This window comes from Chiloscyllium plagiosum, unplaced genomic scaffold (genome assembly GCF_037043375.1).
Source record: "Chiloscyllium plagiosum isolate Xiang-an unplaced genomic scaffold, Cpla_swu_hap1 HiC_scaffold_12, whole genome shotgun sequence".
NCBI classification, from domain to species: Eukaryota; Metazoa; Chordata; class Chondrichthyes; order Orectolobiformes; family Hemiscylliidae; genus Chiloscyllium; species Chiloscyllium plagiosum.
This window is the reverse complement of record NW_028270150.1, coordinates 59337131-59351927: the sequence shown is the minus strand read 5'-3', so window position 1 is coordinate 59351927 and position 14797 is coordinate 59337131. Positions and strand designations below refer to the sequence as shown.

At 45.2% G+C, this 14797-nt stretch overlaps 1 protein-coding gene across 5 annotated transcripts in view; it reads left to right on the top strand.

Moving 5' to 3' along the window:
• Positions 1-14192, top strand: part of LOC122555102 (OX-2 membrane glycoprotein-like) — a 45475-nt gene extending 31283 nt beyond the window's left edge. Inside the window, exons 4-5 of one of the 5 annotated variants that reach the window (XM_043700785.2) lie at positions 12619-12679; positions 13946-14185. In XM_043700785.2, the coding sequence (XP_043556720.2) occupies positions 12619-12679; positions 13946-13964 (80 nt within the window). In that variant the 3' untranslated portion in view covers positions 13965-14185. Of the gene's footprint in view, positions 1-12618; positions 12680-13945 lie in introns of all 5 variants that reach the window. The other 4 variants (XM_043700783.2, XM_043700784.2, XM_043700782.2 and 1 more) reach the window with 4 other exon arrangements.
• Positions 14193-14797: the final 605 nt, after the last annotated feature.

Sequence of the window (14797 nt, the reverse complement as noted above, 5' to 3'; positions counted from 1 at the left end):
TGATATGGAGCAGAGGAGTTGTACAGATGATTTGGAGCAGAGGGATTGTACAGATGGTTTTGAGCAGAGGGGATTTACAGATGATTTGGAGCAGAGTGGTTGTACAGATTATTTTGAGCGGAGGGGTTGTACAGATGATTTGGAGCAGAGGAGTTGTACCGATGATATGGGACAGTGGAGTTGTACAGATGATTCGGAGCAGAGGGGCTTTACAGATGAATTGGAGCAGAGGGGTTGCTCAGATGATGTGGAGCAGGGGAGTTGGACAGATGATATGGAGCAGTGGAGTTGTACAGATGATATGGAGCAGTGGAGTTGTACAGATGATTTGGAGCAGAGGAGTTGTACAGATGATTTGGATCAGAGGGGTCATACAGACGATTTGGAGCAGAGGGGTTGTACAGATGATTTGGAGCGGAGGGGTTGTACAGATGATTTGGAGCAAAGGGGTTCTACAGATGACTTACAGCAGAGGGGTTGTACAGACGATTTGGAGCAGAGGGGTTGTACAGATGATTTGGAGCAGAGGGGTTGTACAGATGATATGGAGCGGAGGAGTTGTACAGATGATTTGGAGCAGAGGAGTTGTACAGATGATTTGGAGCAGAGGGGTTGTACAGATGATTTGGAGCAGAGGGATTGTACAGACGATTTGGAGCAGAGGGGTTGTTGAGATGATTTGGAGCGGAGCAGTTGTACAGATGATATGGAGCAGAGGGGTTGTACAGGTGATTTGGAGCAGAGGGGTTGTTGAGATGATTTGGAGCGGAGCAGTTGTACAGATGATATGGAGCAGAGGGGTTGTACAGGTGATTTGGAGCAGAGGGGTTGTTGAGATGATTTGGAGCGGAGCAGTTGTACAGATGATATGGAGCGGAGGAGTTGTTCAGATGATTTGGAGCAGAGGAGTTGTACAGATGATTTGGAGCAGAGGGGTTGTACAGATGATTTGGAGCAGAGGGGTTGTACAGACGATATGGAGCAGAGGAGTTGTACAGATGATTTGGAGCAGAGGGGTTGTACAGACGATTTGGAGCAGAGGGGTTGTTGAGATGATTTGGAGCGATGGAGTTGTACAGATGATAGAGAGCAGTGGGGTTGTACAGACGATTTGGAGCGGAGGAGTTGTACAGATGATTTGGAGCAGAGGGGTTGTACAGATGATTTGGAGCAGAGGGGTTGTACAGACGATATGGAGCAGAGGGGTTGTATAGACGATATGGAGCAGAGGAGTTGTACAGATGATTTGGAGCAGAGGGATTGTCCAGATGATATGGAGCAGAGGAGTTGTACAGATGATTTGGAGCAGAGGAGTTGTACAGATGATTTTGAGCAGAGGGGATTTACAGATGATTTGGAGCAGAGTGGTTGTACAGATTATTTGGAGCGGAGGGGTTGTACAGATGATTTGGAGCAGAGGGGTTGTACTGATGATATGGGACGGTGGAGTTGTACAGATGATTCGGAACAGAGGGGTTTTACAGATGAATTGGAGCAGAGGGGTTGCACAGATGATTTGGAGCAGCGGAGATGTACAGATGATATGGAGCAGTGGAGTTGTACAGATGATTTGGAGCAGAGGAGTTGTCCAGACGATTTGGAGCAGAGGGGTTGTAGAGATGATTTGGAGCAGAGAGGTTGTACCGATGATATGGGACAGTGGAGTTGTACAGATGATTCGGAGCAGAGGGGTTTTACAGATGAATTGGAGCAGAGGGGTTGCACAGATGATTTGGAGCACAGGAGTTGTACAGATGATATGGAGCAGTGGAGTTGGACAGATGATATGGAGCAGTGGAGTTGTACAGATGATTTGGAGCTGAGGAGTTGTACAGATGATTTGGATCAGACGGGTCGTACAGGCGATTTGGAGCAGAGGGGTTGTACAGATGATTTGGAGCGGAGGGGTTGTACAGATGATTTGGAGCAAAGGGGTTCTATAGATGACTTACAGCAGAGGGGTTGTACAGACGATTTGGAGCAGAGGGGTTGTACAGATGATTTGGAGCAGAGGGGTTGTTCAGATGATTTGGAGCAGAGGGGTTGTACAGATGATATGGAGCGGAGGAGTTGTACAGATGATTTGGAGCAGAGGAGTTGTACAGATGATTTGGAGCAGAGGGGTTGTACAGATGATTTGGAGCAGAGGGATTGTACAGACGATTTGGAGAGGGGTTGTTGAGATGATTTGGAGCGGTGGGGTTGTACAGATGATATGGAGCAGAGGGGTTGTACAGACGATTTGGAGCGTAGGAGTTGTACAGATGATTTGGAGCAGAGGAGTTGTACAGATGATTTGGAGCAGAGGGGTTGTACAGATGATTTGGAGCAGAGGGGTTGTACAGACGATATGGAGCAGAGGAGTTGTACAGATGATTTGGAGCAGAGGGGTTGTACAGACGATTTGGAGCAGTGGGTTGTTGAGATGATTTGGAGCGATGGATTTGTACAGATGATATGGAGCAGAGGGGTTGTACAGACGATTTGGAGCGGAGGAGTTGTACAGATGATTTGGAGCAGAGGCGTTGTACAGATGATTTGGAGCAGAGGGGTTGTACAGATGATTTGGAGCACAGGGGTTGTACAGACGATATGGAGCAGAGGAGTTGTACAGATGATTTGGAGCAGAGAGGTTGTCCAGATTATTTGGAGCAGAGGAGTTGTACTGATGATTTGGAGCAGAGGAGTTGTACAGATGATTTTGAGCAGAGGGGATTTACAGATGATTTCGAGCAGAGTGGTTGTACAGATTATTTGGAGCGGAGGGGTTGTACAGATGATTTGGAGCTGAGGGGTTGTACCGATGATATGGGACAGTGGAGTTGTACAGATGATTCGGAGCAGAGGGATTTTACAGATGAATTGGAGCAGAGGGGTTGCACAGATGATTTGGAGCAGGGGAGTTGTACAGATGATATGGAGCAGTGGAGTTGTACAGATGATTTGGAGCAGAGGAGTTGTACAGATGATTTGGAGCAGAGGGGTCGTACAGACGATTTGGAGCAGAGAGGTTGTACAGATGATTTGGAGCAGAGGGGTTGTACCGATGATATGGGACAGTCGAGTTGTACAGATGATTCGGAGCAGAGGGGTTGTACAGATGATATGGAGCAGAGGGGTTGCACAGATGATTTGGAGCACAGGAGTTGTACAGATGATATGGACCAGTGGAGTTGTACAGATGATTTGGAGCAGAGGAGTTGTACAGATGATTTGGATCAGAGGGGTCGTACAGACGATTTGGAGCAGAGGGGTTGTACAGATGATTTGGAGCGGAGGGGTTGGACAGATGATTTGGAGCAAAGAGGTTCTGCAGATGACTTGGAGCAGTGGGGTTGTCCAGACGATTTGGAGCAGAGGGGTTGTACAGATGATTTGGATCAGAGGGGTCGTACAGACGATTTGGAGCAGAGGGGTTGTACAGATGATTTGGAGCGGAGGGGTTGGACAGATGATTTGGAGCAAAGAGGTTCTGCAGATGACTTGGAGCAGTGGGGTTGTCCAGACGATTTGGAGCAGAGGGGTTGTACAGATGATTTGGAGCAGAGGGGTTGTACAGATTATATGGAGCGGAGGGGTCGTAGAGACGATTTGGAGCAGAGGGGTTTAACAGATGATTTGGAGCGGCGGAGTTGTACAGATGATTTGGAGCAGAGGGGTTGTACAGATGATTTGGAGCAGAGGGGTTGTACAGATGATTTGGAGCAGAGGGGTTGTACAGATGATTTGGAGCGGAGGAGTTGTACACATGATTCGGAGCAGAGGGGTTGTACAGGTGATTAGGAGCAGAGGGGTTGTTGAGATGATATGGAGCAGTGGAGTTGTACAGATGATTTGGAGCAGAGGAGTTGTACAGATGATTTGGAGCGGAGGGGTTGTGCAGATGATTTGGAGCAAAGGGGTTCTACAGATGACTTACAGCAGAGGGGTTGTACAGACGATTTGGAGCAGAGGGGTTGTTCAGATGATTTGGAGCAGAGGGGTTGTACAGATGATATGGAGCGGAGGAGTTGTACAGATGATTTGGAGCAGAGGAGTTGTGCAGATGATATGGAGCAGAGGGGTTGTACAGATGATTTGGAGCAGAGGGGTTGTTGAGATGATTTGGAGCGGAGGAGTTGTACAGATGATATGGAGCAGAGGGGTTGTACAGACGATTTGGAGCGGAGGAGTTGTACAGATGATTTGGAGCAGAGGAGTTGTACAGATGATTTGGAGCAGAGGGTTTGTACAGATGATTTGGAGCAGAGGGTTTGTACAGACGATTTGGAGCAGAGTGGTTGTTGAGATGATTTGGAGCGATGGAGTTGTACAGATGATATGGAGCAGAGGGGTTGTACAGACGATTTGGAGCGGAGGAGTTGTTCAGATGATTTGGAGCAGAGGAGTTGTACAGATGATTTGGAGCAGAGGGGTTGTACAGACGATTTGGACCGTAGGAGTTGTACAGATGATTTGGAGCAGAGGAGTTGTACAGATGATTTGGAGCAGAGGGTTTGTACATATGATTTGGAGCAGAGGGGTTGTACAGACGATATGGACCAGTGGGTTGTTGAGATGATTTGGAGCGATGGATTTGTACAGATGATATGGAGCAGAGGGGTTGTACAGACGATTTGGAGCAGAGGGGTTGTACAGTCGATATGGAGCAGAGGAGTTGTCCAGATGATTTGGAGCAGAGAGGTTGTCCAGATGATATGGAGCAGAGGAGTTGTCCAGATGATATGGAGCAGAGGAGTTGTACAGATTATTTGGAGCGGAGGAGTCGTACAGACGATTTGGAGCAGAGGGGTTGTACAGACGATTTGGAGCAGAGGGGCTGTACAGGTGATATGGAGCAGAGGGGTTGTACAGATGATTTGGAGCAGAGGGGTTGTACAGATGATTTGGATCCGAGGAGTTGTACAGATGATTTGGAGCAGAGGGCTTGTACAGATGATTTGGAGCAGAGGAGTTGTACAGATGATATGGAGCAGAGGGGTTGTACAGACCATTTGGATTAGAGGGGTTGTACAGATGATTTGGAGCAGAGGTGTTGTACAGATGATTTGGAGCAGAGGAGTTGTACAGATGGTATGGAGCAGTGGCGTTGTACAGATGGTATGGAGCAGTGGAGTTGTACAGATGATTTGGAGCAGAGGGGATGTACAGATGATTTGGAGCAGAGGGGTTGTACAGATGATTTGGAGCAGAGGGGTTGTTCAGATGATTTGAAGCAGAGGGGTTGTACAGATGCTTTGGAGCAGAGGAATTGGATAGATGATTTGGAGCAGAGGGGTTGTACAGATGATTTGGAGCAGAGGGGTTGTACAGATGATATGGAGCAGTGGAGTTGTACAGATGATTTGGAGCAGGGGAGTTGTACAGATGATTTGGAGCAGAAGGGTTGTACAGATGATTTTGAGAGAGGGGTTGTACAGATGATATGGAGCAGAGGGCTCGTGCAGACGATTTGGATCAGAGGGGTTGTACAGATGATTTGGAGCAGACGAGTTGTATAGATGATTTGGAGCAGAGGGGTTCTACAGATGATTTGGAGCAGAGGGGTTGTACAGATGATTTGGAGCAGAGGAGTTGTACAGGTGATTTGGAGCAGAGGGGTCGTACAGACGATTTGGAGCAGAGGGGTTGTACAGATGATTTGGAGCAGAGGGGTTGTACAGATGATTTGGAGCAGAGGGGTTGTACAGATGATATGGAGCAGTGGAGTTGTACAGATGATTTGGAGCAGAGGAGTTGTACAGATGATATGGAGCAGAGGGGTTGTACAGATGCTTTGGAGCAGAGGAATTGGATAGATGATTTGGAGCAGAGGGGTTGTACAGATGATTTGGAGCAGAGGAGTTGTACAGATGGTATGGAGCAGTGGCGTTGTACAGATGGTATGGAGCAGTGGAGTTGTACAGATGATTTGGAGCAGAGGGGATGTACAGATGATTTGGAGCAGAGGGGTTGTACAGATGATTTGGAGCAGAGGGGTTGTTCAGATGATTTGAAGCAGAGGGGTTGTACAGATGCTTTGGAGCAGAGGAATTGGATAGATGATTTGGAGCAGAGGGGTTGTACAGATGATTTGGAGCAGAGGGGTTGTACAGATGATATGGAGCAGTGGAGTTGTACAGATGATTTGGAGCAGGGGAGTTGTACAGATGATTTGGAGCAGAAGGGTTGTACAGATGATTTTGAGAGAGGGGTTGTACAGATGATATGGAGCAGAGGGGTCGTGCAGACGATTTGGATCAGAGGGGTTGTACAGATGATTTGGAGCAGACGAGTTGTATAGATGATTTGGAGCAGAGGGGTTCTACAGATGATTTGGAGCAGAGGGGTTGTACAGATGATTTGGAGCAGAGGAGTTGTACAGGTGATTTGGAGCAGAGGGGTCGTACAGACGATTTGGAGCAGAGGGGTTGTACAGATGATTTGGAGCAGAGGGGTTGTACAGATGATTTGGAGCAGAGGGGTTGTACAGATGATATGGAGCAGTGCAGTTGTACAGATGATATGGAGCAGAGGGGTTGTACAGATGATTTGGAGCAGAGTGGTTGTACCGATGATTTGGAGCGGAGGAGTTGTACAGATGAATTGGAGCAGAGGAGTTGTACAGATGATTTGGAGCGGAGGAGTTGTACAGATGATTTGGAGCGGAGGAGTTGTACAGATGATTTAGAGCAGAGGGGTTGTACAGATGATTTGGAGCAGAGGGGTTGTACAGACGATTTGGAGCAGAGGGGTTGTACAGATGATTCGGAGCGGAGGAGTTGTACAGACGATTTGGAGCAGAGGGGTTGTACAGATGATTTGAATCGGAGGAGTTGTACAGATGATTTGGAGCAGAGGGGTTGTACAGATGATTTGGAGCAGAGCGGTTGTACAGATGATATGGAGCAGAGGAGGTGTACAGATGATTTGGAGCAAAGGGGTTGTACAGATGATTTAGAGCAGAGGAGTTGTGCAGATGATTTGGATCAGAGGGGTCGTACAGACGATTTGGAGCAGAGGGGTTGTACAGATGATTTGGAGCGGAGGGGTTGTACAGATGATTTGGAGCAAAGGGGTTCTACAGATGACTTAGAGCAGAGGGATTGTACAGACGATTTGGAGCAGAGGGGTTGTACAGATGATTTGGAGCAGAGGGTTTGGACAGATGATATGGAGCGGAGGGGTCGTACAGACGATATGGAACAGAGGGGTTTTACAGATGATTTGGAGCGGAGGAGTTGTACAGATGATTTGGAGCAGAGGGGTTGTACAGATGATATGGAGCAGTGGAGTTGTACAGATGATTTGGAGCAGAGGAGTTGTACAGATGATTTCGAGCGGAGGGGTTGTACAGATGATTTGGAGCAAAGGGGCTCTACAGATGACTTAGAGCAGAGGGGTTGTACAGACGATTTGGAGCAGAGAGATTGTACAGATGATTTGGAGCAGGGGGGTTGTACAGATGATATGGAGCGGAGGGGTCGTACAGATAATTTGGAGCAGAGGGGTTTTACAGATGATTTGGAGCGGAGGAGTTGTACAGATGATTTGGAGCAGAGGGGTTGTACAGATGATTTGGAATAGAGGTGTTGTACAGATGATTTGGAGCAGAGGTGTTGTACAGATGATTTGGAGCAGAGGGGTTGTACAGATGATTTGGAGCGGAGGAGTTGTACACATGATTCGGAGCAGAGGGGTTGTACAGATGATTTGGAGCAGAGGGGTTGTACAGATGATTTGGAGCGGAGGAGTTGTACAGATGGTATGGAGCAGTGGAGTTGTACAGATGATTTGGAGCAGAGGGGATGTACAGATGATTTGGAGCAGAGGGGTTGTACAGATGATTTGGAGCAGAGGGGTTGTTCAGATGATTTGAAGCAGAGGGGTTGTACAGATGATTTGGAGCAGAGGGGTTGTACAGATGATTTGGATCCGAAGAGTTGTACAGATGATTTGGAGCAGAGGGCTTGTACAGATGATTTGGAGCAGAGGAGTTGTACAGATGATATGGAGCAGAGGGGTTGTACAGACCATTTGGATTAGAGGGGTTGTCCAGATGATATGGAGCAGTGGAGTTGTACAGATGCTTTGGAGCAGAGGAATTGGACAGATGATTTGGAGCAGAGGGGTTGTACAGATGATTTGGAGCAGAGGGGTTGTACAGATGATATGGAGCAGTGGAGTTGTACAGATGATTTGGAGCAGGGGAGTTGTACAGATGATTTGGAGCAGAAGGGTTGTACAGATGATTTTGAGAGAGGGGTTGTACAGATGATATGGAGCAGAGGGGTCGTGCAGACGATTTGGATCAGAGGGGTTGTACAGATGATTTGGAGCAGACGAGTTGTATAGATGATTTGGTGCAGAGGGGTTCTACAGATGATTTGGAGCAGAGGGGTTGTACAGATGATTTGGAGCAGAGGAGTTGGACAGGTGATTTGGAGCAGAGGGGTTGTACAGATGATTTGGAGCAGAGGGGTTGTACAGATGATTTGGAGCAGAGGGATTGTACAGATGATATGGAGCAGTGCAGTTGTACAGATGACATGGAGCAGAGGGGTTGTACAGATGATTTGGAGCAGAGTGGTTGTACAGATGATTTGGAGCGGAGGAGTTGTACAGATGAATTGGAGCAGAGGAGTTGTACAGATGATTTGGAGCAGAGGAGTGGTACAGGTGATATGGAGCAGAGGGGTTGTACAGATGATTTGGAGCAGAGGGGTTGTACAGATGATTTGGAGCAGAGGGGTTGTACAGACGATTTTGAGAGAGGGGTTGTACAGATGATATGGAGCAGAGGGGTCGTGCAGACGATTTGGATCAGAGGGGTTGTACAGATGATTTGGAGCAGACTAGTTGTATAGATGATTTGGAGCAGAGGGGTTCTACAGATGATTCGGAGCAGAGGGGTCGTACAGACGATTTGGAGCAGAGGGGTTGTACAGATGATTTGGAGCAGAGGGGTTGTACAGATGATTTGGAGCAGAGGGGTTGTACAGATGATTTGGAGCAGAGGGATTGTACAGATGATATGGAGCAGTGCAGTTGTACAGATGATATGGAGCAGAGGGGTTGTACAGATGATTTGGAGCAGAGTGGTTGTACAGATGATTTGGAGCAGAGGAGTTGTACAGATGATTTGGATCAGAGGGGTCGTACAGACGATTTGGAGCAGAGGGGTCGTACAGATGATTTCGAGTGGAGGGGTTGTACAGATGATTTGGAGCAAAGGGGCTCTACAGATGATATGGAGCAGAGGGTTGTACAGATGATTTGGAGCAGAGGGGTTGTACAGACGATTTGGAGCAGAGGGGTTGTACAGATGATTCGGAGCGGAGGAGTTATACAGACGATTTGGAGCAGAGGGGTTGTTGAGATGATTTGAAGCGGAGGAGTTGTACAGATGATTTGGAGCATAGGGGTTGTACAGATGATTTGGAGCAGAGGGGTTGTACAGACGATTTGGAGCAGAGGAGTTGTACAGATGATATGGAGCAGTGGAGTTGAACAGATGATTTGGAGCAGAGGGGTTGTACAGACGATTTGGAGCAGAGGGGTTATACAGATGATTTGGAGCAGAGGGGTTGTACGGACGATTTGGAGCAGAGGGGTTGTACAGATGATATGGAGCAGTGGAGTTGTACAGATGATTTGGAGCAGAGGGGATGTACAGATGATATGGAGCAGAGGAGTTGTACAGATGATTTGGAGCAAAGGGGTTGTACAGATGATTTGGAGCAGAGGGGTTGTATAGACGATTTGGAGCAGAGGGGTTGTATAGATGATATGGAGCAGAGGGGTTGTCCAGATGATTTGGAGCAGAGGGGTTGTACAGATGAATTGGAGCAGAGGGGTGTACAGATGATATGGAGCAGTGGAGTTGTACAGATGATATGGAGCAGTGGGTTTGTACAGACTATTTGGAGCAGAGGGGTTGTACAGATGATTCGGAGCAGAGGGGTTGTACAGATGATTCGGAGCGGAGGAGTTGTACAGACGATTTGGAGCAGAGGGGTTGTTGAGATGATTTGAAGCGGAGGAGTTGTACAGATGATTTGGAGCATAGGGGTTGTACAGATGATTTGGAGCAGAGGGGTTGTACAGACGATTTGGAGCAGAGGAGTTGTACAGATGATATGGAGCAGTGGAGTTGAACAGATGGTTTGGAGCAGAGGGGTTGTACAGACAATTTGGAGCAGAGGGGTTATACAGATGATTTGGAGCAGAGGGGTTGTACGGACGGTTTGGAGCAGAGGGGTTGTACAGATGATATGGAGCAGTGGGGTTGTACAGATGATTTGGAGCAGAGGGGTTGTACAGATGATATGGAGCAGAGGAGTTGTACAGATGATTTGGAGCAAAGGGGTTGTACAGATGATTTGGAGCAGAGGGGTTGTATAGACGATTTGGAGCAGAGGGGTTGTACAGATGATTTGGAGCAGAGGGGTTGTACAGATGATTTGGAGCAGAGGAGTTGTACAGATGATTTGGAGCAGAGGGGTTGTACAGACGATTTGGAGCAGAGGGGTTATACAGACGATTTGGAGCAGAGGGGTGTACAGATGATATGGAGCAGTGGAGTTGTACAGATGATATGGAGCAGTGGGTTTGTACAGACTATTTGGAGCAGAGGGGTTGTACAGATGATTTGGAGCAGAGGGGTCGTACAGATGATTTGGAGCAGAGAGGTTATAGAGATGATATGGAGCAGAGGGGTTGTACAGACGATATGGAGCAGATGGGTTGTACAGACGATTTGGAGCAGAAGGGTTGTGCAGATGATTTGGAGCAGAGGGGTTGTGCAGATGATTTGGAGCGGAGGGGTTGTACAGATGCAGCTTTTGTTGGCAACAAAAATTGATTAGTATGTGGACTACTATCCAGTTATCATTAACAGAGATATTTTTGCCTACAAATAACTGAATGATTTGTTCTTGGATAAACAAGCAGCTTGGAACTGGGAGCAAGTTGTGGAGAAAGAGAGATTTCAGTTTTTCCCCAGCTCAGGAGCTGTCTTTCTGTTTTGTGCAGTCAAAACACACACAAACCGGAAGAAAATCAATTACTCTTTCCTGCAATTGTTTTAATTATGACTTTTAACTGATAAGACAGCCAATTTGTGTCTGTTACCAACCAATGCAAGCATTAGAGCAAAAGAACTGAAGCAATGTGCTGGTTAACAGAAGAATCATAAAGATCATCTTAGCCATAGATCCTGGGAACAAAGCTACTGTACTATCTTTTCACTTTTCACCCTTTGCCCATAATCTATTTACTCTTTTGGCATTCTGTCATCTATATGTGTCTGTGCAAAAGAGGATTTTAAAGGAGATGAGTGTTTTAATTAGTAGTGTTAATTGTCAATGGTTTATAACTATTTCACTGTAGCTAGGGTCTAATTACTTGTAATAAGTAGTAGTTCTTGTTCAGCACAGAAACGTAGCCTGTGGTTTCTACTAACCTGGATCTGAAAATCAGTTAAATTGTGGAACTATGTGAACTTCAAAAAATCTTTAACTTTTGTGACAATTCGAGTAAACGGAGCTTGATTTCTAGTGCTGTATCCCAGTGAGTCATAACAACTGGTTAGACCACAACTAGAGTATTGTATCCATTGGATGAAAGTTTGCTCGCTGAACTAGAAGGTTTGTTTTTAGATGTTTCGTCACCATACTTGGTAACATCTGAAAACAAACCTTCTAGCTCAGTGAGCAAACCTTCATCCAAAACCTCAATTTGAGCTACAAATCTTCTCAAAACTCGCTATTGTATCCATTTCTGGACAGTACACTTTAGGAAAGATGTGAAAGCTTTGAAGAGTGTCTAGAAATAAGTTGCGAACATGGTCTTAAGAAGGACTTAAATTACAAAGAGAGATTGGAAATCCTAAGGCTGTTCTCTATCAAGAAGGGAAGTTTTGAGAGAATATTTGATAAACCTGTACAAAGCCATGAGTGATCTAGATAGAATAGATAGGGAGAAACTGTCCTGCTCAGGAAGGAGTTGAACCCGAGGATACTAATTTGCAATTAACACTCAAAAAGAAGCAGTGGCAAAATGAGTAAAAGCTTTTTCAGCTATGAATAGATAGGATCAGAAATTCACTCAGTGAAAGTGTGATGCAGAGGCAGATTCAATCAAAAGGGAATTGGATAAATGGAAATGTAAAGTGACCATAGTCCTATTGGAATATAGGGCTACTCTCTCATTAGAGAGATAAATGGTAGGGGTTTAACCTGAGGGTCATTGCACCTCAGGCAAGGGAAGAGTTTGAGAAGGACAATAGTTTATGATAACCTCGGCCAGAGTGGGTAATAAACCTATGCTGTTGGCATCACCCTGAAATACAAACCAGCTGTCCTGTCTACTCAGCTAACAGGAACTGTATAAGGACCAATTTTAAAAAGATTAAAAAGTTGTAGGATTGTAAGAAAGAAGCAGGAATGGGACCAATGGAATTGGAGTTGATTCTGAGAGCTGCTGCAGACAAAAAAGGTCAAATTACTTCCTCAGTGCAGTAATTATTCTATGAATTTATCTGCCTCTTCTTAGTATAGCACAATGAGAATTTGCCTTTCACGACCTCGTATCATCTAGACTATCATTTTCTTTTGTTGTTGCTCTTCTTCTTGCTAGAAATTGCAAGACGTGATGGAACAGCCCTGCTTCAGAACTTGCCAAAATTCACATTCTTGAGGTAATAGCTACTGTGCGACTCATTAATTCTGATAGCTCTGCTTGGTGTTTAACAACAGCTTTAAACTGGAGAATGAATACATTCTGACAATGAAATCATTGCTGAATTAACTTCCTTGTCCAAAATGAATTAGTTAGCAACTAAAAATTAAACACAGCCTGAACACCACATATACATGAGTTCAAATTTATTGGAAAGAATTAGCCCCAGTACAGTGCTTAGACATCTGCAGGTAGATAGAGTAGCAGCAAAAAGAAAGCAGTTACCAATAGATCAACTTCCATTGTATTTGTCAAGACTGCCTTGAGTTTTATCAACATCCCCAACTTTAAAGGAAACTCGGGTTGAGTTGTTATGACTATTTATTTAGCAGAAATCATTTAAATTCTAAAACAATAGAAGGAAAAATTTACAGGGGTGAAAATCAGGTACACTAATAGTTAAATTTTAGTTTTACTTAAGGTTTCATAAGCCCTTATACAGAAACTGTGTGTGGTTTAAATAAGCTATTGTCTTCCTCTTGTTTAGGTGAATGGACATATTGGGGAAAATTATTTAGTTAGTCTAAAATGACTGGAAGAAAAATATCAAGATGGAGAATGCCTAGGGACTCTGATCAATTTTTAACTATTGTATTGTGAGAATGTGGTAATTATTGTCACTATTACCGAAAGACTTACCATTTACTAACATTGAAAACATCTTGATATCCTTTGGTTTGCCCTAAAAATGCTTCAACACTGTGTGGGGGATGTTGAGATAAAAAGAAATAAGCCAATTATATCGCTGCATATTTAACAAAAACATTTTGGAAGAAATATGAAAGGATAGTATTGAAGGGTTTCTTTTAAAGGCTGTAACTTTTTGATATGCTTTCAGAGCATTTGCTATTTCAAACAGAAATATAACATACCAATATTCAACTTCATTTCTTTGAAAAAGTGGGTGAATACAAAACAATTTGTTCTGCGCAGAATATAATTATTCTGGGTTGAATAATTATACTTGCCTTTGCAAGGCCCAATTATAGGTGAACTTCCACTGAACATGGATCTCCAATTGAAACTCCACCCCCTCCCAAGGTACCTGGTTTGCTTTCAGCGATTCCCCACAATCAGTATGACTCCCTTTTGACTTTCCCCTGGCTTTCCCTTTGTTTCACTTGCTCCTGTCCCAGTACAGTTAGAAACCATAACATTTTCACCTTGCTTCAGTTCCAAAGGACCATTAAGTTTAAACATTAATTGTCAATTTCTCTCTCAACAGATGCTGCCAGCACTGCTGATCTTCTCCAGAACTTTTGGATTTTATTTCAGGCTCCGTAATATTTTGATTTTACATTAAAGTTTATGAAAACCTTTGATTGCACACACACGGGAGTCACCTTCTTGACCTTCTGGTTGAGTCCAAAGGAATGTAAAACATCGTAAATAAAATATTGCTCTCGCTGTTTTCAAAAAACAATTATACGTGATGTTGATTTGCTTGCAGGATTTTCTGGAAATATGACACACTTAGACATCTTTCTGGCTTTCAACTCCACTCCAGACTTTTTAAGTCAGGATATATCCTTCAGCCCTCCAGCCTCCAGAGGTCCCCACATGGCAATGGTGCTGTTTGTCCGTAGCTGGGAGTTTATTCAGGAATGCCAGAATGTGTTTATATGTTAGGGGGCATGTACATTGCATGCCTGTGGGCCAAACCTCCTGCAAGTTACTGTGAGAGTTTAGCCTGGGGCTGTGATGCACCCTGTGCCCATGTATTACCTGTCTGCAGCTTGACTGTCCCATTTTGAGTTGAGAGGCAAATGGAGAGATGATGATCGGAATGGAGAGACAGTGTACTGATGGGGATGACTTTCACATGCATAAAGCTCCCTTCACCTAGACAGTAAGAGCATCACATGAAACAGTTGAAACTTTATTGCTGGAACAGCACAGCAGGTCAGGCAGCATCCAGGGAACAGGAGATTCAACGTTTCGGGCACAGGCCCTTCTTCAGGAATGATTCCTGAAGAAGGGCCTGTGCCCGAAACGTCGAATCTCCTGTTCCCTGGATGCTGCCTGACCTGCTGTGCTGTTCCAGCAATAAAGTTTCAACTTTGATCTCCAGCATCTG